The 25,270-nt window shown below is 44.9% G+C and overlaps 1 protein-coding gene across 1 annotated transcript; it reads left to right on the top strand.

Annotated features, from left to right (window-relative positions):
- Positions 1-320: 320 nt before the first annotated feature.
- Positions 321-19,849, top strand: amph (amphiphysin; the record flags this gene model as incomplete). Its single annotated transcript, XM_084480678.1, has 23 exons — positions 321-389; positions 5,000-5,080; positions 5,394-5,448; positions 6,003-6,097; positions 6,404-6,499; positions 7,108-7,215; positions 7,585-7,670; positions 7,952-8,027; positions 8,399-8,481; positions 9,174-9,318; positions 10,830-10,940; positions 11,754-11,837; positions 12,732-12,758; positions 12,902-12,925; positions 15,696-15,725; positions 16,102-16,143; positions 16,670-17,050; positions 17,588-17,641; positions 18,137-18,190; positions 18,341-18,394; positions 18,992-19,177; positions 19,335-19,436; positions 19,745-19,849. The coding sequence occupies 23 exons, from the start codon at positions 321-323 to the stop codon at positions 19,847-19,849; spliced, it is 2,148 nt and encodes a 715-aa protein (XP_084336804.1).
- Positions 19,850-25,270: the final 5,421 nt, after the last annotated feature.

Below are 25,270 nucleotides of genomic sequence, written 5' to 3'. Positions count from 1 at the left end.
AAATATATAGGCCTATTATATGCTTCATTTAAATGAAGATGACAATTCTAAGGAATTCAACGTAACATGTTACACTATATACGCTAGACAACGACGTTTATAAATCGTGGTGTATAAAAAACGGACACCACATCGAACTAGAAATTAAAATAAGATGCGTGTATGGCGGACGGTGGAGCAGTAGCAGTGAAGCGTGACAGCAGCGCGGGGCCTGTGTCTTTAAGAAGCCCTCCTCCCCCTCCCCCTTCGGAGCTGTCAACGGCTCTCTGCTCTTAAACCGTGCTGCTGAAACCGTTTATCCCTGTTCAGGACTAGCAGCCATGGCTGAAATCAAGACAGGAATATTCGCGAAAAACGTCCAGAAAAGGCTCAGCAGGGCACAGGAGAAGGTGAGGCGCAGCGGGAGTGTAACGGGGGGGACTGTGTACTGCGGGATCGCTCACGCCGAGCGTCTGTTTGTCATCGGGGCAGAGATGCTGTGGTGTTCGGGGGGAGCTGTCCAGCGTAGCGGTGGTGCTCGGTGTACGAGCAGCAGGCCGATTCCTCCAGCATCACTTGACTTGGCTGCTTCCACGGAGTCGGCTATTTCAGGAACCACTAGAACGATCCAGGACACCAACACCCTGTATATTTGAATACTAGCCTTACGCATCAATTTGCGTATTGATGAATCTAATGTCACACCGTCTAGGTGAGAACAGTGTTGTAGGCTATAACCCCCCGCACCACCACTAACCGTGCCGCTCAGAAGCATTGCGTTACGAACCCAGGCTTAAATTCTGACGAAATGTACAGCGCTCATAATATACATATATAGCCCGCAATGTGTTCTTTTAATAAGTCCATCGTGGGCCGGAGGATGACATGTCCATCGGTGTATTACAACTCGATATGTCGACATGAATTACATTTCCTCACCGCGACGTCCCACGACGCAGGCCCTGAGACAAACTACTGCTTGTATGTCATGTAACCCAGGGGAACGTCTTATTTGATCTTATCTAGCGGTATAGTCGTAATTTCACTGCAAGGTCGGCGGAAGGGGAGCTGAGATGGTGTTTGGGGGGTGTGTGTGTGTGTGGGGGGGAAGGGTGGAGGGGGGGATGCCCTGCTCTGCGCTCTGCAGCATGACGTCAGAGATGGGGGGGAGTCCTGTTCTTGTCAGAGACGTCAGTATTCGTGCGTGCGAGTGTGTGGGTGTGTGTGTGGAGCCGTCTATATACTATCTACTTAGTGTAGTAGGAAGGATAAGCAAGGTGTCATGGGGAGAGGAGGGGGGGGGGGGGGGGGGGGCGGGGGTGTAAAACCAAAACAAATCTCTACTTTCACCCTCAGGGTTCAAATCATCACGTAGACGATGGATCACAGCTAGATCCTCTCCAGTCCATATGTGTGTACTGATTTTATTAGGCATTCCTTTTTTTTTTGTGAATGAATATACTGGTTAGGTATAGTGTAACATCGCTCGCTCTCTCATTGGTCTTTGCCAATAGGCAGAGTCAGAGGATCGGATTTCCTTAAATATGCTATTGTGGGAAGCTGCTATATATAGCCAATAAGCCCAGATTTTGTCTGTTCTTACAAATAATAAATAATAAATACTGAACAGGTTGTTTTACAGCAAGACAAGTTATCTAATATAAAACTGTTATACACCATTTGGTATCATGAGTACACATATTCTTAGGGGTTGCCCTGGTGGGAATTGAACCACTAACCTTGGTAGAGTTAGAGATTTATGAATAGACCTCTGCTGTTGAGCAGTTGTTAGAGACTAACAGAATGGCTGTGAAGAGAGAGAGAGAGAGAGAGAGAGAGAGAGAGAGAGAGAGAGAGAGAGAGAGAGAGAGAGAGAGAGAGAGAGAGAGAGAGAGAGAGAGAGAGAGAGAGAGAGAGAGAGAGAGAGAGACTACTTCTGAGGTAAAGATGATGGTGAATATGATGATGATTTTGGTGGTGGTGGTGGTGATGATAATGTTAGTGTGTGTGTTGGTAATGATGGTGATGATGGTGATGATGATGATGATGGTAGTGGTGGTGGGGATGATGATTGTAGTGTTGTGTGTGGTGGTGATGATGGTGAGGATGATGATGATGGTAGTGTCGGTGGTGGTAGTGATGGTGATGATGATGATGATGGTAGTGGTGGTGGGGGATGATGATGGTGATGATGATGTGTCGGTGGTGGTAGTGATGGTGATGATAATGATGGTAGTGGTGGTGGGGGATGATGATGGTGAGGATGGTCATGATGACGATGGTGGTGGTGTTGGTGGTTTGCTAACCTGTAGTACCTTCTGCCCCCACGTATTACCCATCGATTCACATTGTCCTCATGGGAACCAGTAAAACACAAACTAGACACGAGTCTACAGTCACAGTTTACAGTCGTTTAGGAGAACTCTTTATTCAACAGGGCGTAGAGCAAGTAAAGATACTGGTACATGTCTTCAAGGAGCCATGGTCAGATATCCAATCCAAGTCAGCCGGCAGACTTGGTTCACGTTCACGTCAGTGACTAGCTTTTAATCATCGCCCTGTTTGAATTAGCACACTTTATGATATCGGTACTTTCAAGGCAAATTATCGCTGGCTCTTATCAGGCTAATGCTATGCCTTTATGCTACATGTCGCTGTGTGTTTCTGTGTGCAGCGTCTTTACAACAAGTCAATCCATGTTGTAAATATTTGATAGATTGCCTCGCTGTTAGATAGTGTTTCTGGGCGAGACATTGATAAGGTTCAGAGACCCGAACCACTGCCGAAGTTTATAGAAGTTTGTAGAGGTTTAGGTTTTTTACTGAAGACACAGATCCTTTTGGCGGTATTTTACTATATTTAATGGCTGGTTAATGATTGGGTAGCAGAGCCAGATAAGTGTCTAGATTATAGCCTCACAGAATTTTAAATATTCCTCTTCAAGCACCAAATATATGACTTTTACGACAGGAAGGTTACCAGATTGATGATTATGTAACATGCAGACCCTTGGAGCTGCAGGAGGTTTTAATGCCAGAGTTTTTGCCATGGACATCTTGATAAATGACACCTGCCACCTCTGCAGGAAAATTGACACAAAGGAGATGGTGTCTGGTTCTCCTCATGTTCTCCTGTTACCTCATAAGACTGCCCTCTCATTGGCAGAACAAAGCACCCAAACTGTCTACTGTCGTCTCATTGGCTGTATAAAACACTCAAACTGTCTCCTGTCATCTTATTGGCCGAATAAAGCACCCAAACTACTTACTGCTGTGCCAGTGGCCGAAAAAAACAAACAAATGGCTCACTGCCTTCTATTTGGCCACATAAACCACCCACCCTTTGAATTTTTCCTGGGGATCAACAAAGTATCTATCTATGTATCTATGTATCTATGTATGTATGTATGTATGTATGTCTGTCTATCTATCTATCTATCTATCTATCTATCTATCTATCTATCTATCCTAACTGTATGCTGCGGTCTCATTGGCCAATGTAATGGGAAATTCTATTTTCACATTCTCCAAGTGCCATTTGTTGGCATATGCCTTTTCCATGGCCCCCTTCGTTGTTGGTGTTTAAAAGCTGTAACTGAGCCCCTGTTCCCCAGGGGGCCTCTTGAGCCCCTGGGGAAGGTCGAGAAGTCAGGGCTCCAAATGAGAGGACATGGCTACGACCCCCTTTATGACATCCTGAGGAGGTTCATCGATAGTTTACCATCTGGTTAACCAATACTTTCGTTTTATTGGGGGGGCAGAGCTGTTCTCAGCATCCTGACCACACTGTATAAGAAGTCCTTGCCTTTGTCAATGCTTTGGACTTCTTTTTGCGGAGCTCTTGGAGGGACGCAGGGCGAACTCCCATCTGAGGCCTCGGATGATTGTATGTTAGGCCTTGGACTATTGTTTTTGTTTGTTATATGTTTGTTGTATGATTATTGTATGTTATTGTGTATTTAATACTTAAATATATTACCCTAAATGTTATAAATTCGGAAGGCTCTTTATTCCTACTCAGTTTATACAGAAACGATTGAAGTCGGTCCAAAATTCCCACCACACCATCTACAGCACCCAAACCTCTTTCTGTCTCATTGGACAAATACAGGTTATGAGAAATCCCTCTTCAAACATAATGGCTACTACAGAATGGAATGTAAAATGGTTCCATATCCATAATCTTATGCTAACATGAAAGTATGAAAGCATGACTTCGATATAACTCCAGTTACTTCAGATGTTGTCCTGACGCCCATGTGAGGCAACATACACCTTTGGTGTGCTGGCCTGTTTATTGGCTGTCTAGGAAGAGGCTCCTGTGGGTTGTCAATCACTAAGAGGATTGGAGTGCTAGGGGGTGGAGCCAGCAGGTCTGAGCTGCTCCCGGAGATTAGCTCCGTCTTCACACCTCTTAGACCAGAGATTTCACTGGTTCTTTATTTATAAAGGTGTTGTTTTGGTTGGGAAGGGTGACAGATAGCTATACCTGCCATTTGTATTGAACTGGCCAGAATAGGTATATGAAATGTTGTCTTATTAGCTCATTTACAGTACTTGTGTTATGCTCCTATTTAAGAAATGTAACCTCCAAACAGATTTTATATTACAATCGAGTCATCTTAACTTTTAGCCTTTAACTTTTCACCCCCTTAATGATAATGACGAAAAAAGGAACTGCTAAATAATGGACAGACACTTATGTACATAAATACATACAAACATACATGCATACATATGTTCAAACATACACACACACACACACACACACACACACACACACACACACACACACACACACACATACATAGATGTAGCTATTAGGTGAGAATGTGTGAATCCAGATGAGATAAGGTGTTTATGTTATTGTCCTAATGTGGTCCAAACTGTCATCACCTCCCCAGGTGTTTCAAATATACATCAATAGATGTATATTTAACTAGAAGCTGGGAAAGGCAGTCGAGACAAGGTTAATGATTATGTTATCTTCCTAATTTGGTCCAAACTGATGATCTCCCCAGGTTCTTCAGAAGCTGGGAAAAGCAGACGAGACCAAAGATGAACAGTTTGAGCAGGTCGTCGTCAACTTCAAGAGACAGGAGGTGAGATGAAAAACAGACCAAAAAGTCACACAATCTAATATGGCTTCAGATTAATATAACGTGTGACAAAGATACACTTGTGTACACTGTGTCAGCACAGAGATTTATGTGATGAAAACATATGTATAAAACAAATATATAAAATATAAAAAATTCTATATGTGTGTACGTAGCAGGTGTCACATGAGGGTTTAATTGGGTCACAAAGGTATACAGAGAGAAACGGTGTGAAGCAGAGGGGTTGGGGGGGCTAAACTCACATGGTCATGTGATGATGGATGCGTAAACCCTCCCTCCTCTTTCCTCCCATCAGTCAGAAGGCTCCAGGCTGCAGAGAGAGATGAAGGCCTACATGGCAGCCATTAAAGGTAAACACACACAAGCACAAACAAACATTTTGTACTCATGCACATTCAAGCAATAATTCATGCATGCATGGACACAAATGCATTGGCAGTGGCACACATACTTTGGCATACGTACATCCACATACAAACACACGCATGCTGTGCACACACACACACACACACACACACACACACACACACACACACACACGCACGCACACACAATTTGAACTGGGCATCATGAATTAGAGCAGGTGGTCTAACAGCTGAAGGGTTTTGGTTTGAATCCCCTATTCCTTGCTGTGCCCATGTGCCCTTTAGCAAGACAGCCACTGTGTGTGTGTGTTTGTTTGTGCACAAGTCTGTGTGTTTGTGCTTGCTTGTATGCGTGTGGTGTGTGTGTGTGTCTGTGCTTATTAGGGCATGAAAAATAAAGCGCATATATAACCCCAGTTATGTACTCTCCGTGTCGGTAGCGTCACTTAAACACACGCCACCTAGCCTGTAGTTTCTTACCTACTGATTAACCGGGAGGGACTCTAGGGTCTGACCAATGGGCTGTGTGTGTTCCGCAGGCATGCAGCAGGCGTCCATCAACCTATCAGAGTCTCTGCATGAGGTGTACGAGCCTGACTGGTATGGCAAAGATGATGTCATGGTTCTCGGTAAGGTCAGTCCAATCATATTCTGACCCCTCTGGCAACTATGGGAACAGTATGGTATCGCTATGGTAGCTATGACAGAACCTGACTGCATGGTGTTGAGTAACCTGAATCATGACAGTATGGTTTAAGAAGGGCTTAACCTTAATAGTTTTAGGTAATGTTATCAGTAACTGCTCATGATTTGATTTGTGAAGATAAATTTATACATGTGTGTTCACCTTGTAAACATAATCTTACAGTAATCCTTGTACCGGGTACCTTGTACCAATTCCATTTGATCTAAAGCTGTTGTTTGGAATCTTCCCCAACAGGACAGTGATGCATTGTGGGAAGATTTCCACAATAAGCTGGTGGATTCCACGCTGCTCAACCTGGACGGCTACCTGCAGCAGTTCCCTGACCTCAAGGTGAAGTCCTACACTCAGTCGATCTCATTGAGTTGTAGGGGGGGAGTGAGTGTCTAGACTCTACAGGACATTTCTAACACATGTGTAAGGCTTGAATGGCCGGATCTGACAGAAGCAGCTATTGACGAGGGTGTCGGACTCCTGACTGAGAGTTCTGGGTTCGTTCACGGAGGTCTGACGTCAAATCATCATGGCGTGACAAAATAATTACAAATGCACCACTTTTCACTTTCCTTTTTATATATAGGGAAAGGGTTTCTAATGAATTACATATTATATGTATTTCCTGTCTTTCTGAGTAGAAATATCTGTGTAAACGGCCCTTACATTTAGTTTGCTCTAAGAATCGTTGTGTTCACCTAGTGGATGTTTTAGGGTTGTGAACACTGTGTACCTCCTCTTTTTCATTGTCATTTTTATGTAATGTATAAAAGGAACACTCTGTACTCTGATGGTGTTCCCACCAAGAAAGGAAGGAAATGTTTTGTGTGACAAATAACACATGGCCGCCTGTATTCTCTGTGTGAAGGCGTTAAGATGCTGGTCCACTTGTAGTGTCGTCCACTGAATCAATGAATGTGATGGGTAACCGATTGGTTGGTGTCCAGACCAGGGTGGCCAAGAGGAGCAGGAAGCTGATCGACTACGACAGCGCTCGCCATCACATGGAGACGCTACAGGCGTCAGGGATGAAGAACGACCGCAAGATGGTGAAGGTGGGTCCTCACCTCATCCGCCACACCCACTTAGTTGTACAGGATGCATCATAACAAAGAGATGTTAAAAGACCCTTTGACGCCAGGGAGAAGGGCTTAATTTGAACTCGCTTGAAGAGTCTTTTGAAGGACATTGCTGGTGTTCTTTTAAGTCAATGACAATTAGTGGATTTTTTACTTTTACATCAATAATTAATAATAATTGTTAGTAGCTATCAGCAGATTGAATAAGCGTTGTTGTGATTCTTCTGATAAATGTTCCTTATATTTGAATTGAGCTGATAGATGTGTAGATCAGTATTTGTTAATGACAAATGATTTAACAGTGTTGTACACTTTTGTTTAACCCTTGCTTGGTTTGTTTTCCAGGCAGAAGAAGAGTTGAAAAAAGCTCAGAAGGTCTTTGATGAACTAAACGTTGGTCTCCAAGATGAACTGCCCACACTTTGGGACAGGTGTGTGTGTGTGTGTGTGTGTGTGTGTGTGTGTGTGTGTGTGTGTGTGTGTGTGTGTGTGTGTGTGTGTGTGTGTGTGTGTGTGTGTGTGTTTGTTTGTATGTGTGAGTTCCATGATTTTAAGAGGCAAAATTAACTTCTTAGTTATTGTGAAAGTGTATTGAATATATGGTGTAAAATGGTGGGAAATATACTGTAATATAATAATTGATCCCCCATATAACTTACATCACTGGTGCTAACAGTGTATATATTGATCTCTTTCTCTTATTTTGTCTCAGCCGCGTGGGGTTCTATGTGAACACGTTTAAGAACGTGACCAGCCTGGAGGCCAAGTTCCATCGGGAGATCTCTCTGGTGAGCACGCTAGGCGCTAATCCAATCTTTTGATGAACGCTAACCATTATTGTAGAAGGAAATTGGTTCTCATAGTCCAGGTCTCCAGTATCAGTAAAAGACAGAGGGCTGATGATCGATCCTTGAGGCACCCCACAATAAAGTGAAGTGTTAGATGGAGCCCACAGCCAAGAACAACAGATTATTCAGTTATGTGAATGTGTAAACTAGGTTAGAACAATGCTAAACCCTCTGCTTTCCAGTGTCTCCATAAGTATAGAACAACCAATGTTATTTAAAACGACCCTATGATAAAGCTTTGAATGCCAAATAAATGTAGCTGCTTCTAAAGGTATGTCTTACATCTTTGCGGTCCTCTGTGAATATTGTAGCTCTGCAAGCAGCTTTATGAAGTGATGACGAAGCTTGGAGAGCAGCATTCAGACAAGATGTTCACCATCCAAGGAGCACCAAGGTTAGCTTCTCTCTAACATGTTACAGGGAAGTGTCATGGGGATTTGCATTAACAAATCTCTATCGTCTCTTTTCTATGGTTTGCTATCATAACTTGATTTAAGTTTGTGTCTTTACTCACCTTAAGGTTTAAAAAACACAAGCCAACGTCATGATTTGACCAATCTTATCATAGAGTTTGAACTGAACATAATGAAAGGACATCATTAATAATGTTTCAATATTTGAAATAGCTACTATATTAACACAATTTTCTAATGAAAGGGATTGTCTTACATGACTGTCTTTTCATAGGTGTTCTTCTCACAGGCCGAAGCGGTAAGGTGGTTGTTAGTCTAGTTGTAAAGACACCGTCAGTTGAATGCTAGAAGATTCGCTGGTCGGCTCTGTGAATCAATTAACATGTTCCCCAAAACCCACTCGATTGGTCCAATTAATTGATCTGTTTATGGTAATCCTATTATCAGAGGATTACCATAAACCAGATTGCTAGTGTGTCGGTAAATGTACTAATTTCGTCTTTGTCTCCTGGTTCAGTTCCACAATAGCAGTAACTGTTTATCTATTGGTTCCTCTTAAACTAGTACCCCAACAGTTGCCAAACCAGCTCCATGAAGTCCTGTAGATTCTGTCAGCATGGGGAGATGCTGGGTGACACTGGGATTAACCTGGGGTCTCTATGGTGGTCTCCAGTGATTCGGGACCGCTCCGTCTAGCCAGAACTCCGTCCCCGCCCGACGATGATGACGACAGTCCCCCGACCAGCCCGGAGATGGGAACCAACCACATGCTGATGCCCCACTCACCCGGACCTCCGCGACCCAAATCACCCATGCAGGTACACCCCCATGGAACCTAGTGTGGTGTTTAGTCCAGAAAACTGGGACATTGGATAAAAGACATACCTGTAGTGTAACAGCTGACGTTTGTTTTCAAGTTAAGGTTTCTTCCATTAGTTCAATACCATCCAAATGCTCAATGTTGTTCACCATATATATCCAACATAAGCTTTCCTTAAATCTCCCTACTTTGGAGATGTCTCATTCTGGTTCTCTACTCTATTGCTTTCTGAAAATGTAGTTAGAAAATTTAGTTTGACATTTTGCTGTTGTCTTAGTGCTACCTCGTAAAATTCTCTCTTCCTAATCTATGACTTAATGTTCTATGGCTTTGAATAATATGTGTTGAGAGTTAGTAGCCTATTAAGAGTAATCAGCCTACCTAGAGTTTGTAGACAACTTTGTCCTAGCCTACTGTCTTGACTCCAAAACTGAGATACATGAGTCAATTGTACGTAGAATGTGTGAGATTAAGGTAGCAGCATCATTGTTTGGTCACTAGTCTATGCAATGTTTTGTTGTTGCTGTTGTCAGACATATTTTCTTTGCGGCTAATGAAAGCCTGTTGCCTTTTTAACGCTTTTTTGCTGCAAACTATTGTATTTATTTGGTGAGTGGATATGTAAACTATTCAGTCTTGTGCGTAGAAAATTGAGCATAGCAAAGTGTATAGCTAGCTATCACTTTGTAATTTAATTTAAACGTTTGGTCTTCTTTTCCTCTAGACGTTTACTATGTTCAAATGTATTTGTGAAGATACAGTAGACATATTTATTGTTGTTGTGAACTACAGAATCATTACCATTTCCTCAAGTTACATGCTTGAGGCCCATTTGTTTCTCGGTGTCTCTCCGTAGCATGTTTTCCTTGTTCTCATTATTCCTCTGTCTCTCTCCATCTTCTTCATTTGTGTTTTTACCATGGTAAGTGACATTCTTCCTTAGTGCTAGCACTCTTCCCTTTGTAGCCTTTGTAAAACCAGTGTTAGACTCATTCTCCCCATTCATTGTATCTTTTTGTCGCCATTATGATGTCTCTGTGTTGATGTGGTGCACTGTCAACATAATCAAAATGAGTCATTCATAATGTAATGTCCAGTCCAGTCCAGTCCAGATAGATTGATATAGATGGATTGATAGATGAGTGGATGGACAGACAGACAGACAGACAGACAGACAGACAGACAGACAGACAGACAGACAGACAGACAGACAGACAGACAGACAGACAGACAGACAGACAGACAGACAGACAGACAGACAGACAGACAGATAGATAGATAGATAGATAGATAGATAGATACTAAATACAAACAGGGCTGCCAACTTTTGGGTTTTCGCTGGCGTGAGATTCTGTAGAATCTTGTAATGCATACCTTATAGCAGGGTCCGCGGGTGTAAATGTTGGCTGTGGGGGGGGGGGGATACAAATGAAGTCTATGAGAGGTCCCTTGATCCGCGGTTCAGTCGCTAACACATTATATTTGTCTCCTCCACCCCAGCCGAGAAAGGGTCCCCCGGTGCCTCCTCCACCAAAGGCCACGCCCACCCGGGAGGTGGCCCAGGAGCAGATCATCGACCTGTTCGGAGGGGACTTCCTACCCGCGCCCACACCCTCACAGGTACGACCGGAGCACAGACTCTGGCCTGTCAGCAGAGATCTGCTAATGCTAGCTCAGTGCTACCGGACTCCACGGTACCAAGCGAGGTCTCTTAGGGTGTTAGCATTAAAACACAACACAGCCTCTTTGCTACTTTTCGTTTTATAAGTACTAAGTGTAAAGTTTCTTAAAGTAATGAAGAAACTTGGGTTCACAAATACAACTTACAGGTAGGACCACTAGTCGATGCTGCCCTCTAGTGGTCAGTGACAAAGTTAAACGATTTCAGACAAATGACAAAGAGGTATTTCAAGGAGGGGTTCGGATATATACTGTGGGAGTTTAAACAAGTATTACTTCTCAAATATTAGCACTACAGTATCAGTGACTAGGCTGCTGCTGGACACCTTGAGCCTGTATGAGGACGGTTTGAGCAAGGTTATAGTATCAATCTGCTGGTCATCTGAAACCCAGTACACACATAGCTCGGATCATTATTATATAGATTTAAACTGTTGATGTATAATGTATGTTCATAATCCATACAGTGTGTTGTGTATCCAATATCAAGTCTGTGTAGCATATCAGTATGTCTGACCCATGTCTAAGGTTACACCATGCAAGAGTCAGGTTTCACCTCTATGATGCGTCTTTGTCTCATCTCTGTTATTGAGAATAATCTATAAATACCTTGCGCACAAACTAATTTTTTAGGACTTATTAAGGGGAATTATAGAGGATAACATTGTAACGGATTAGCTTGTGATGTGGTTAGCGAACATGATGTGGTTAGCGTGCTAACGTCTCTATTATGCGCATGTTCCCTCTCGACAGCCCAACGAGCGACCAGGAGAATCTCTCATGGATCTGGACTTCGATGCCTTCCAGCCGGACGACAGCGTGTCGCCCATACCTCAGGTTCTCTTACAAAGCTTCCTTTCAAATTTCTAGTTTTCCAAAAATGTGTTTTCAGATGAGAGTCCAAGGATGGAGAGGTATGGGTTATCCCCATGGTTCTGACCCACAATACTTTGTGATACTTTCTTTTAAAGATCGTACTGTCATTGTGTAAGAGCGGCCATCATCATCAAATAACGCATGACTATAGGACGCAATAAATACTATCAATCCCTGAAAGGGAAACTAGATACCACCACATAAACGCATGACATAGAGAACAGGCATGATTAGATGAGATGTGCTTTTTAAATCCCAGATGGGACATTTTGGAACACTTGACAGTTGGGAAACAAACAGACACACACACACACACACAAATACACACACACACGCAACAGTTAAGAGCAGTTAGTCGGAAATCTGCGACTGTTGCTAGGAAACAGTGGGAGATTCTAACGGGGGACGGGGAATTATAGAGCGCTTTTCTTCTCAACGTATTAAGGATGTAGTTAATTAGTCTGTTCAGCTGTGTAATTGACGAGACCTGATTTCCTGTTCCTGTTACTGAGGAGTTTCAATAAACCATACATCTGGTCACCACCAGACCCAATGAGCTTTTATCAGCAAAACCACTGAGTTTGGATTGAGGAGAATGTGTGTGGGGGGGTTAGTACACATATATTTAATTTGAAAAGGGATGTACGGCAAACTCTTTATTTAATAAAAGTAGTAGTAATAGTAATTAATAATAATAATAGTAACGATTGGAATTTACACCTCAAGATGGGAAATATCTACATGCCTTAACCTTATCTAACCAGCAGATGATTATACAGTAACAGTTTAGCCAACCTATCAATCTATTAATTTATGTTTTAACATCGTCATTATCACTATGTTTCCCCCCTGCAGACAGCTGTCCCTTGGGATATGTGGTCGGTGAGTCACCGTGGACAATTATTATATCACCCACAAACCAGTTTTCATTTTATGTTGAGAATGCAGCCCTAGATATATGTATGGTTTTACAGCTAGCTATAGCAAGCTAGATGTACTAAAATACATTTTTTCTTTTCTTTCAGGGAAGTGCTCAACCAGCACAACCTGTAAGTGGTCACTCACAATTGTCGCAAAGAATATTCTTCACAAAGAACACTGTTCATTTACCATTTCTCATTTGATGCAATCACAGTGTCTGTATATAACCATGGTGACTGTATGCTAATCATCTCTGTTTGTTTACGATGCAACTATCTAGATATACACCTGCACACCAACTTCGAATGACACTATTCACTTTTTTATTTTGGTCCGATGGGGTGACAGCTTTGTTCTGCTTTTGGATTGTAGACTCTCATTGTTTCAGAAGTACGTAACCCTCATTGTAGGCCGAATTTAAACTTCTTCCGTGGTCAAATTCAATCCAAAAGTTGAAGAAATGCTTTATGGCCTCCAGTCCAGTTTAAACGGCACGTAATTCAACTTAGTCACTTCTCATCACCCATACATGCATCTGAATAGAGGAGGAGGGGCTGAGGTAGAGGAGGAGGGGTGGGGTGTGGACGGGGTGGAGGAGGGGGTGCTAGTGGCGATGGGAGGAGCCTACAGCATCCAATCGTCCAACTTATAACCCTTTTAATCCCCCCAACCCCAACCCCCGACCTCACACACACACACACACACACACACACACACACACACACACACACACACACACACACACACACACACACACACACACACACACACACACACACACACACACACACACACACTCCCCAATGCAGGCGGCCGACAGCGGCTTCGGCTTTGTGGCGGACTGGTCAGCTGACTTTGGCGGCGCTGGCGCTAACGGAGACGGCCCTGCGGCCCCGGTGGCAGCAGAGAGCGCTGGGTGGCCCGCCGCCGAGGCTTCCCCGCCCGCCGCCAAGGCCTCCCCGACGGCGGGGCCGGACGAGGCCCAGGCCTGGAACGCCTCGGGCGGCTGGGCGGAGCAGGAGCCAGAAGACTCTGCCGCCGCTTCTCCCCCACCGGCAGAAGCTCCAGCAGTAGCAGCAGAACCAGAAGCAGAAGCTCCACCGGCAGAGGCAGAAGCTCCACTGGAGACCGCCGCAAGCCCGACGTTGGCCGCTCCCGTTGAGGTTAGCGGCCCGGCCCCTGACCCCATCACTAACCCCGACTTTGATTTCATAGGGGGTGACGTAGCTCTACCGCAGGGGGGAGGTCCCACGCACCCAACTGGTGCAGAGGAGGTGGAGGGAGAGAAGCAGGGAGAGGAGGAGTGGGAGGAGGAGAGGGAGGAGGAGGAGCTAGTGGCCAGGGCAGCAGGGGTAGGTCAGTGGACAGCGGAGGAGGCGGGGCAGGGGATGGAGGACAGGAGGAAGTCCACCCCAGGGCTGATCATCACCAACGAGCACGGCGAGGAGATCGAGGACCGCACGGAGGACGGAGGAGCGTACGGGTGGGGCGGGTCCTGCTCCTCGGAGGACTCCGGGTCCGAGTACGGGACGTCGGAGGAGTGGGGGGGCGGAGGCCAGGAGGAGGGCGGTTGGGCCGGCGGCGACGCCGATGAGTACACCCCGCAGGGGTCCCACGGGGGCTGGGAGGCGGACGACGACGGGTTTGTGGCGGACGGCTTTGCGGCCGACTGGTCCCAGACTCCCGGCGGCCCCGCGGAGGACCGGAGTCCTGATCCGTCAGCCCAGGGGACGGGTGGAGGCGCGGAGAAGGCTCCGTTGACGAAGTCCCCGGCTCCCGCCGGCGGATTCACCTCTGACCCCTTCGCTGACATGCCCGGTGGAGGGTTCGACGCGGATCCTTTCGGCGGCTTCGAGCGAGATCCCTTCGCTCAGGGAACGGGCGGATTCCCGTCGGACCCCTTCACCGAAACCCAGGGAGGAGACGGGCCAGGGTCGGGGCCGGAGGTGCCCCCTCCTACGAGTGGACCCCCGGGGAGGTCGGGCCTCTCGGTCACCTTTGCCGACACAGAGCCCGGGGGCGACAGGGGAGACCCCGCGGCTGGGAGCGATCCGTTCGGTCAGTCCCCCGCAGGCGACGCCTTCCTGGCTGATTTCACCTCCGATCCCTTCGGCGAAGGAGGAGGAGGAGGAGGAGGAGGAGGAGGGGGAGGGGGAGGGGGGACCGGCTGGGACAGTGACCCCTTTGCTGAGGGATTCAACCCCTCCTTCCCGGACGCCGGCGGCGCTGACGGCGGTGGCAACGCGGGGGGCTGGCAGGAGGTGGGCGCGGGGGGCGACGGTGAGGATGAGGATGACTTTGGTGAGTGCGGCGACACCTTCCTCCCAGAATCCTCGGGGGGCCCGGACGCCGCCGCCGCCCCCTACGTGGTCATCCCACGGCCGCACAGGGAGCCGGAGAGCTCGGACATGTCCGAAGACGAGGCAGCCAACAAGCGCTATGGGAGGTTGTACCAAGATATAGAAACAGAGAAGGACGAGGTACTGAAACCGAACACAAACCCCCGTCTGTTTGTGGTAGCCTAGCAGAGAGACTAGCGCTCCTAGACCCGAGGACTCAGATAGAGAACCCCCCCCCAGCCTTTGTTCCCAGGGCCACCGAAGCCTAAAGAATGAAGACATTTGGTGCGCCCTCCCTCAGTCCTGCCTGGACCCTAGACTCAGCCACCCGAACCCCAAACCCCTCCCTGGCCCCCACCCCCCCAACACCCCCTCAATCTCCCCTACTGCTTGCTCTCTCTCTCTCTCTCTCTCTCTCTCTCCCTCTCTCTCTGCTTGTCCATTGGTCCATCCCACACATTTTGCATTTGCATCCGATTTCAATTCCAATGACACCATGCATCTCCCAGCTGTTGTTTACGCGGACAAGCTATTAACTTGTGTTTCTGGTTTGATTTAGGGGACCAATGCTTTTAATGGATTTGCTCAGGTAACTAAAACTTGCTAGAAAACCAGGGATCCACGAATGCTTAACTGTTTTGCAATTTTTGGCTAAGTACAAATATAATCACAGAAAATAACATTACGTTGTATTTTAAAGTATAATTCCAGTACTAGAAGCAATATTTTCAACTGAACTAAACAAATAACTTTAATTCAAACTTAAAAATGTAAGCTGAACTTGTTTTTTTCGCAAACACGAAATGTGGAGGAAACATTAATACTGAATACTTAACGACATTGAAGTAACTGTATACTCACATTATCAGCCCCTTACTAACATGCATGGTATCTTATTCCCAGGTTGAGTTTCTGCCCGTAATATTCTTTCTTTATGTATTTTGTTTTGACCATGCATCCTGAAGGAGGAAGCTGGCTCCTCGTTCTTTGCAGACTTTGATAACATGGTGAGTCTACTGTTGATTACCTCAAGTTAGAGATATATGTACTGTATAAGGTCATATGTGTCACATCGAACCTGTAGCAGCAACACTTTCTCTTTGGGTCAAATTTGAACTCCACAGGATAAATGTTTAAAACAATCCTTGTAACCTTTTTTGAACTCTGTAACTCAAACATTTAATAACTGTAATCAAACATTTAATATAACCATTTCGAAATGAACTTGCTTATTTCCCTGTAGATTGCTGTTGTAACTTCATGTTATATATTTGACCCTTTTTTTTAACCCGTTATTTGTTAATTTGATGCGATTTCATGTCAGGATGTCAGGAACCTTTCTTTACTCTGTGTAAGTTAACCTAAGAATTCATTCAGGCTTGGAGAGCCATTCCCCCGCGCTTTTACTTTGATAACCTAACTAATGTAAAAAGAAACATCCCTAAATCAACGGCCCGCTTCACGGCACTCAACACACGGAACAAAAAAAAAGTCTGGTTTAACCGACACCTTCCCTTGGCTGCGGGGTTCAAGAAGGACAGCGGGGACGCGGTCAAAAGCCCCCTCACCACCGCCGCGGCCCCCTTGGCTGATGAGGCCGCCGCCGAGGTGTCCGCCGCGACGGTGTCGGCGAACGAGGAGGACAAGCCGCTGGTCGAGGCTTCCTCCCCAGTGACGGCCGAGGCCGAGGGGGCAGAGCCAGCGGACGACGGGCCGGAAGATGTCACCGCGGCGACGGCAGAAGAAGCGGTGGATCGGCCCAGCGCCGAGGCCCCGGTGGAGGAGATTGTCGCCAGCCCGACAGAGACAGTGGTGGTGGGGGAGGTGAAGGAGGAGGTGACGGAAGAGGTGAAGGAGGAGGTGAAGGAGGTCACCCCCACAAGTCCAAAGGAGGAGGAAGAGGAGAAGCTGGCTGTGAGTGGGATGAGTTGTAAATGCTGTTCACCTGCTCCTCCCCACTGACGCCATGTCACCCACGCTGTCATGTTTACTTGTTCATCGCTGTGACGATCAGCTTCTTCTTTACTTTGACGTCATCAGCTTGATTTCCGTCATCAAACTCATCGCCATCATTTTCATCATCGCCATCATCTTCGCAGTCATATTGTTCCTCATCACCCTCATCATCATCATCCCTACCATCTTTGCTATAAACCTTCCTCATCATTAATCCATGGTTTTCCTTTTGTGTAATGATTGCAAGATGTCCACGTTTTGGTGCTCATCATCATCATCATCCATTTTATTGGATACTATTCAAGCTAAATCCTACTTGGTGGAAGACTCATCATCTGATAATTAATCCATAAAATACAATTTAATACAGAAATTACAAATCTACAAATGGCAACATTTTCTTGATGATTTCAACCCGCTTCCTATCATTTCTTCCACTATGAATGAAATTGTGCAACGATTCTGTCAACTACTAATACTATGCTGTGTTTCCAGTCCCCAGTGGCTACTCATGTGGAGGTGGCTGTCCCAGAGCCAGAGATTATACAGGTACGTCTCTACCACCTGATGGCATTAAGTTGAACTCTCCCGTCTGGGATTTAGGGTGAAGGCTATTTTTGGTAAAATACTACAGCATAGTTTTAACCTACATTTTTCAGATTGTTTGAACTCTATGTTGTCTTCATTTAGAACCAGTTGTGGAGATACGTTTTGCTCCTTATTTAATATTTATGATAGACTTCTTAAGTCCATTTAATGCAATTAATGGGATTGCCAAACTTAAACAGAAACACATATAACAACTTATCAGCAAAACAAATTTTTCACTAACAATAATTGTCACAATCCCAATTGTACTACTAGTACTATTAATTCATTTTAGAGATGTCTTTCTAGTTCATTTTAGATGCATGGCATTAAGGATCGGGTAGGCACAGGTAGCCATCATAAGGATACTTACAGGCTGAGGAGGAACCTTTTCCATCTTGAAACTACAAAAGGCGTCGGTGTGTAAACTGTCCACTGCTGTGTTCCGTTACGTAGATCCCCACTGCTGAGGAGGACAAGATGACTTCATCCAGCGAAACAGACCCTCTGGTACAGTAACATGACACTGTGTACCAGTGGCTCATGATAATAACTGAGTTACTAATGCACTGTCCAGCTTTTCATCGTGTTTGGGAAATGTTTCATGGCATAGATGCTAAGTCTTACTTTTAAGATAATGAACGTTTGTCTTGTGTGTAGGAATCTGCCACGACCCCAGAAGACCGGAGGGAGAGCCCCATGGATGACTGCTCGGTATGCACCGTCTCATGTCTAATCCTCATATTATAATTGGCCCAGCATTACGGACCAATGGTATGGTATATGTGTGTACAGTCGCTGATGTTTGTAACTGCTATCTGTACTGTCACCACCACCCAATTTTTTTTTCCCGACCAATCAGATCGCTGAAGAATTTTTTTTTTGACCAATCAGATCACTTGAAAAATAATATTTTTTTCTACCAATCAGATCGCTCAAGATATATAATTTTATCAACCTATCAGATCGCCGCAGTAGATGGTTGTTCCCTGCTCGCGAGACACGGAGACGCGCAAATATACGCATACACGGATCTGCCCACTTCCTTAAATTCCATTTTTCAGATCCGTATGGAAACGGAATGCTGTCTTGATATCAGGCTAAAGCTTTAAACGTTTAAACGTTTAAATCTGTGCATCGACCGATTCTTGGTCACTTTAATCAACTCAGGGGCCCACGCATCGATGTAGTCGCATCCAACCGGTTACCGATACGTATTGGTGAATCGTTGCACCCCTACTCAATATACATGTAAGTATGAATAACAAGTATGAACAAGTATGAATGTCTGTGTTTGTTTTTATCGCCTAGAAAACGATGCCTATCCCTTCCGTGGTGATTGAACCCGCGTCCAGTAACGAGGGTGATGACGACCGCGACGTGGACATCATCTCCCCCGTCGCTGCCATCAGCGACAACGGCGTCATGGCGACAGAAGCCCAGGTGTCTGGCGCCGCCGCTGGTGGGCATGGGCTCCCCGACGGCTTCCTCTACAAGGTGAGAATAACGTTCCAGAACCTTCTAGAACTTTACAATTCCTTATATTGTTGCTAGAACTCTCACGACCCTTATCAAACTCTACAGAACCTTGTAGTACTTACAGAACATTCTTAATTTCTGAATGGGCATAAACATCCAACTACATGACCAACAGGTGGAGACGATGCACGACTTTGAGGCTGCAAACTCTGATGAGTTGGAGCTGAAAAGGGGGGATATGGTCCTGGTGGTGCCCACAGCCTTACTGGAGGACCAGGTCAGTAACACATGTTGGCAGGAAAGAGAACATAGCTTTGAAAAAAATACAAATTACTACAATAATCTGTCATTGGTGTTGTTAAACAACTCTCAATATTATTTGAGATTTTGTGAAATAATAAGTGCCTTTATGTTATGGTCTGGGACTTGGTTACAGTGGTCCGACAAAATGATATGTCAAATCATCACTGACCAATATATGTTACAATAATGTATAAGTTGTAACTCTAACGGCCCAGTGACAACCTTGGAGCGCTACCGTCCCTGATCCAGCTGTGATGTGTGCGTGTGCGTGTGTTGCTGTAGGATGCCGGCTGGCTAACGGGGTTCAAGGAGAGTGAGTGGAAGACGCTCGGGACGGCCGCCCCACGAGGACTTTTCCCCGAGAACTTCACGCAGCGTGTGGACTAAAAGGGGGAACCAATCCCCCGGGAGTGGGGAGAGGAGCGACCGGGAGGGAGAGGAACGCGTGACCATGCTTCCCAGTCTTAAAACATGTAGCTGTGTTCTGAACCCTGGCGCGTACCGCTGGTACGCAGCACAGGGAAAAATAACAACCGGTGAATCATCGCGGAAAAAAACGTAACTTTAAACCTCCAAGAAAAACCATACAGCAGTATAAGAAACACTAGTATATACTCCAAGTTAGCAAAGAAAACAAAAACAACGACACAAGCATGATGTGATTAATAGGTCGAACCCTCCTTTTGAATCCGAGAAATGTGTTTGTTTGTATGTTGGAGAAACATGTAAGCAGTGATGTGCGTGTGTGTGTGTGGTTGTGTTTGTTTGGGAGCATGGGGACCACTACACCACCAAACCCCACCCCTCTCCCATCTGTTAGCAGGTAAAGAAACCGTGGAAGCTGTCGTCCTGATTGCTAACGTGACCTTCTCCCTCTTCAGCTCCGAGTGTCTTGTTATTGGTTGCGACGGAGCAGCCCAGCAGCCCGTATCGATGTGATCTCTCTTAAACCCTTTCACCTGAGTGTTTACATGAGGCATTTCAGTGTTTCTTTGAATAAAAACCGTTGTTACGTTGTTACCCAGCAGCCGTTGTTAGTGTAACGTTGTCGTGGAAGCGCCGCCGGGGTCCGGCAGTTGGCGATGACTCAGGCGCTTGAGGCGTGCCGTGAAAAGGGTGTCGGCCGTCTTTGAAGATTATTTTTTGCGGTGCTTTTGCCAAAACGAATTGACAAGTACTATTTGGTCGTCTGAGCATGTGCGTTTTAACATGCAAAGGATATATCTAACTCTTGAAAAGGTAATAAAAACGTATCTTCCTGGTATTAAATGAATCGTTGTATATCGTTTGAACCCGTCCCTATTTTCTTCCTGAATAGATGTTTATATCATTTCAAGAGATCTGCAAGATAAACTCTGTGCTCATATAAATGTACCTTTCTATATTTGAGTTTGTGTTCACAGGTACACGATGTTGGAGTGAAAAATAAACTGATATGCAGCTATGTGTTCAATTGTTGGACTTCACACACTTGGGACTTAATATATATCCGCAGTCCAACTGTGCAGTAGATCAATGGGTATGACGTCACTTCCTCTTGTGCTACTGTAACCCCTTTCCATTGAATTTTTGTGATGTACATACCCTGATTATTTACCTAAAGGCAAATAAATAAAATTAAATCACATGTTTAAGTTATTGTTTTCAATGCTAAATAATTAATCGCCAGCTAAATCGTCTTGCAAAGCAATTTGCTAATAGCCATCTAATAATCGTTGCTTGTTGAACATTCTAACTGAGTTAACAGGTAAAACGGATGTAATGGGTTCAACTGATGACACAGTGCATGTGAAATTAATGATCAATCTGATTCGAATATTCGAACAATAGAAATGTTGCATTATCATTAGGATTTTGATTTGATTAGGATCACCACTACAACATTCTCTCTCTCTCTAAAACCATGCCTCAACATTGTTTGTTTAGTGCCACCATGTGGTTTACTAATATAATTACAGTAAGTCTACACCAAATATACAGCAGGTGAACCAGATCAGAGTTAACAATGGAAACAAGAAAAGTAAACCCTAGATGAAGTCTAGCATATATGATCGTTTATCATGCTTCATTTGTGATTGGGTTTATGCAAAGTTTATATTAATAGGTGTCCGTTTTTACAATAAATAAATAAATCACAATAGACAACTATACCGATACATTTAGTCGCAAAGGCTCTTTAGTCAACCCGTGGGAGGAATCATTTGAATGTTGCACAATAAAATGGAATGGATGTGTTAACAAATAAAACGACGTTGAAAAGTTACGTTTGTGGTAGCCTAAGTTTTCGTCTTTTCGAGACGTTCATTGGATTTGATAACGGTAAGGGTTAGTAATGAGGTTCGGTAGCCTACCTATAAAGATGAAATATAATTCAAACTTACATTCGTACTGTTCTTGGCAATAACAGATGCGGCACTCGTTTACTGCCACCCTGTGGGCTAATTGTAGGATTACAATAAACTCACATTTGCCCTTTAATAGTGCTCGTTATTTCTATGCATCGCAGGTTTAACATCATCACATGTTCAGTGAAAACTTGCTGTCAACAATAAACTTATTATAATCGACTCAAAAGTAAAGTCCAGTCGAAAATATTGTTTGCTGAATAATAATATAGTTATGACTTACATAAAAACAGTTAACGTTAACAATAATTGATTTCAGAAAATAAGTTGCAATCATAGGGATGGTTCAGTTGTTTTATTTATTTCGAAGACATTGTAAACAACATCCATTTGAGGATCCTTGGAAGAAAAAGTTTGATTACCATCTCTACCATGCCACACCAATCCAGAACAAAGGAAACCAGTGAGCTGGCCACCGCACACCATGGTACAATAACTGTCTTTAATCGGCTGTGATGCAGCGCCTCATTTCTCCCCTCCTTCCCCCCAGCGGCCATGAGGGACAGGGAGAGCGGGGGTCGATGAGCCTCAAGAAGAGCTGCCAGCCGTGAGATCATAACCCTAAGCCTACATAAAACTGAGAGAGCGAGAGAAGAGAGAGAGAGAGAGAGAGAGAGAGAGAGAGAGAGAGAGAGAGAGAGAGAGAGAGAGAGAGAGAGAGAGAGAGAGAGAGGGAATCAGTTTCCATAAAGTCCAGGGAGAGAGCCTGCATGCAAATCTTGGTTTGAACAACGCAGGAGTCGGACGAGAGTACACTATTGGATTGTCCACCTGAATGTGACAGTGTGCTAGGCTGTGGGGGCTTCCTTGGCCTCCAAGGAAAGAGGGATTGAAAGGGAAAAAAAGGTTCTAAAAAGGTTTTAGGGTTACTTAGGATGCCACAGGATGCCATGGAGTTGGACCTGTAGAAGTGTGCCATTAGAGGCTGGGTCAGATTGATGAGATAGATGAGAACGGCTTTACCGACTAACCAACCTACCTGTTGCAAACTTCTGAGTTCAGAGTAGAATTTTTCCTAGAAGTTGGTTCACAAACATTGTTTCCTGAGCTCATCCTGGCAAAAAGAGCTAAGAGGAAAGGAAACACATTAATCTCCATCTCCTCACACCACAGCCTCTGCATTGTTCAGCACTGCAGTGCTTTAGATGGGGGGCCGACAATGTTATCACTGAAGGGTCCCCGCGGCCCGATGACCATCCAAGGACAGTGAACCAGGGGTCTAACCAAGTGGGGTTGAGTATGCCCGCAAGGCTATTTATGACCTCCCAGAACCTCATACACACACACACAGACGAGGCAAACACAGGCTCTAACCAGCGGCTATGTGGGGCTGCTGTTCTGCCGGTCAAATAAACACTTGTCTTATCTCCCATTAGGTTCTTATCAGGGCCGAGAGTGAAGTGTCCTGTTAAGTGAGTCTAGCACAGCCTGGTCGTCTGTGGTCCACACCACCACACTGTCCCAGCTGACCAGACGACTGTCGGCAGAAGGTGTGACCGACTGGCAGGACTGGAATAGTTAACTTCAGCTCCTCATCCTAAACTTATCTTGTGAGTCATCATAATCATCGAAACACCCACCTGATGCCCACAGATCCAGCCGTATATCATTATCATCGGTTGGGTATTTTGCTCAGGGTTACGCTCATAGCTTTGTGGATATGTGAATGTATTGGAAACCCAGATGGATAGTGTGTAGAAGAGATGCTCATGAAACACGGTAACTCGAAACAGATTGTTGCAGTTTCATGTAAAACATAACAAATATAATATCCAAAGATCTCACAATACACACTGAAATAGGTTAACTTCCACTTCATTGCTGGACTACAGTTTACATATGACATTGCAGTGCATACCAGCTGCAGGGGTCTGGTAATGCCCTTGAGGTGCCCAGGGAGGAACGTGTGGTGTTTGATGTGTTGTCCCAGCAGCAGGCGTCTGTGGTCGTTGTGGACAGCCTGGCTGCTCCACCACTACTGTCTGCACCAGCTGCTCTGCAACAGCTGCTGGTGGGTGGCCTTGACTTAACCAGACACAGTGCATGTGGCTGCAGAACCAGACTCATAACGTGATGTCAGGTAGGTAGACAGACAGACAGGCCATCCAATCATTTCATTCGGGCCAAATTAAATAATTGGACAGGCTAATTACAGGCCTGCCTGTAATTAGAAAAGTATTTGGGGCTGCCGACAGCCCCAGATACCAGATATGTTTTAAAAGATTTTATCAGAGCATTTGGTTTATTGATTCCAGCAGGATGTTATAAGGATTTTAACAAATATGGAAATCAATGCTTTTAACATAAATTGCCTACCCTAGCTTTAAAGTTAGTAAAACAAATAGAAGAGATGGGTGGTGACGGTGAAGAGATGATTGAGGGAAATGTTTTAGATTGTAGAACCATTTACGATTCATGGCTCATGGATGGCTGTATGATGGAGGTAGAGATGGATCGGTTGTGGTGCTCCTTGTGATAGATAGGTGTGGTTGGGTTCCTTGGTGCGAACAGCAGTGTGTTATTGTGAGCCCCTGGTAGTTGCCAGGACATCAACCTCATGCACCCCCCCCACTGATAAGAGCTCCATGTCTGGGTGGGCTAGGCATCCCATAATAGGTCCAGTGATAATTTGTAAGTGGGCTGGCTGCCACTTATCTCCACCATCATTAGGGATTGAGTCACATGCAAGTTGTGGTGTGCCAAATACTGCTGTCAATCAGTGGCAACAATAGACATAATCATTACTTTTTCTCTTCTCATATTTTGTCTCTAACATAGGTTTGCTGTAACCATAACTGAATCAGCCACCATAATAGTTTTTTCTGATTATATAGGACAGCGTAATGAAGAGGAAACAATGCTAAAGTGCGTTCCTGTGTGAGCCAACTGGTGGAGCATTGCACTACCACTGCCAGGGTTAGGGGTTGGATTCCCACTATGGGCCATCATTGTTTGCAGTCATGGTATTGTTAGACATCATTAGGTAATAGAATCCCTTTTAAAGTAAACTGAGGGCTAGCACCCGACATTTTACTTTGAATCTATTAATATTAATGAGGGAATGAAATAACAGTTGACAGGTGGTGCTAATCTATTCATTTCCCAGAATCCCACCAGAAACTGAAGGTCAGGAAGGACATCCAGAGAATGGATGGAGATGGCATCCTGTTGTCGAACCGGTAATGGACAGATATAGAACCAATTCTAATCAGTCTAGTCCAGTCACACTTCGACAAAACGACATAAAACAAATTTGATAATACCCAAGCAGTAATGGAATCATTTAATTCATAAATCAATCATTTAAAGCCAGTATAGGCGTCATATGTGCCCATATACCATAAAACCAACTATCAAACTGACTGTTTGTCATTGTCTACAATTACACAAAATATAGTAAACA

This window comes from Micromesistius poutassou, assembly GCF_964030765.1.
Source record: "Micromesistius poutassou genome assembly, chromosome: 16".
In the NCBI taxonomy this organism is placed as follows: Eukaryota; Metazoa; Chordata; class Actinopteri; order Gadiformes; family Gadidae; genus Micromesistius; species Micromesistius poutassou.
This window is presented reverse-complemented; position numbering and strand designations above follow the sequence as displayed.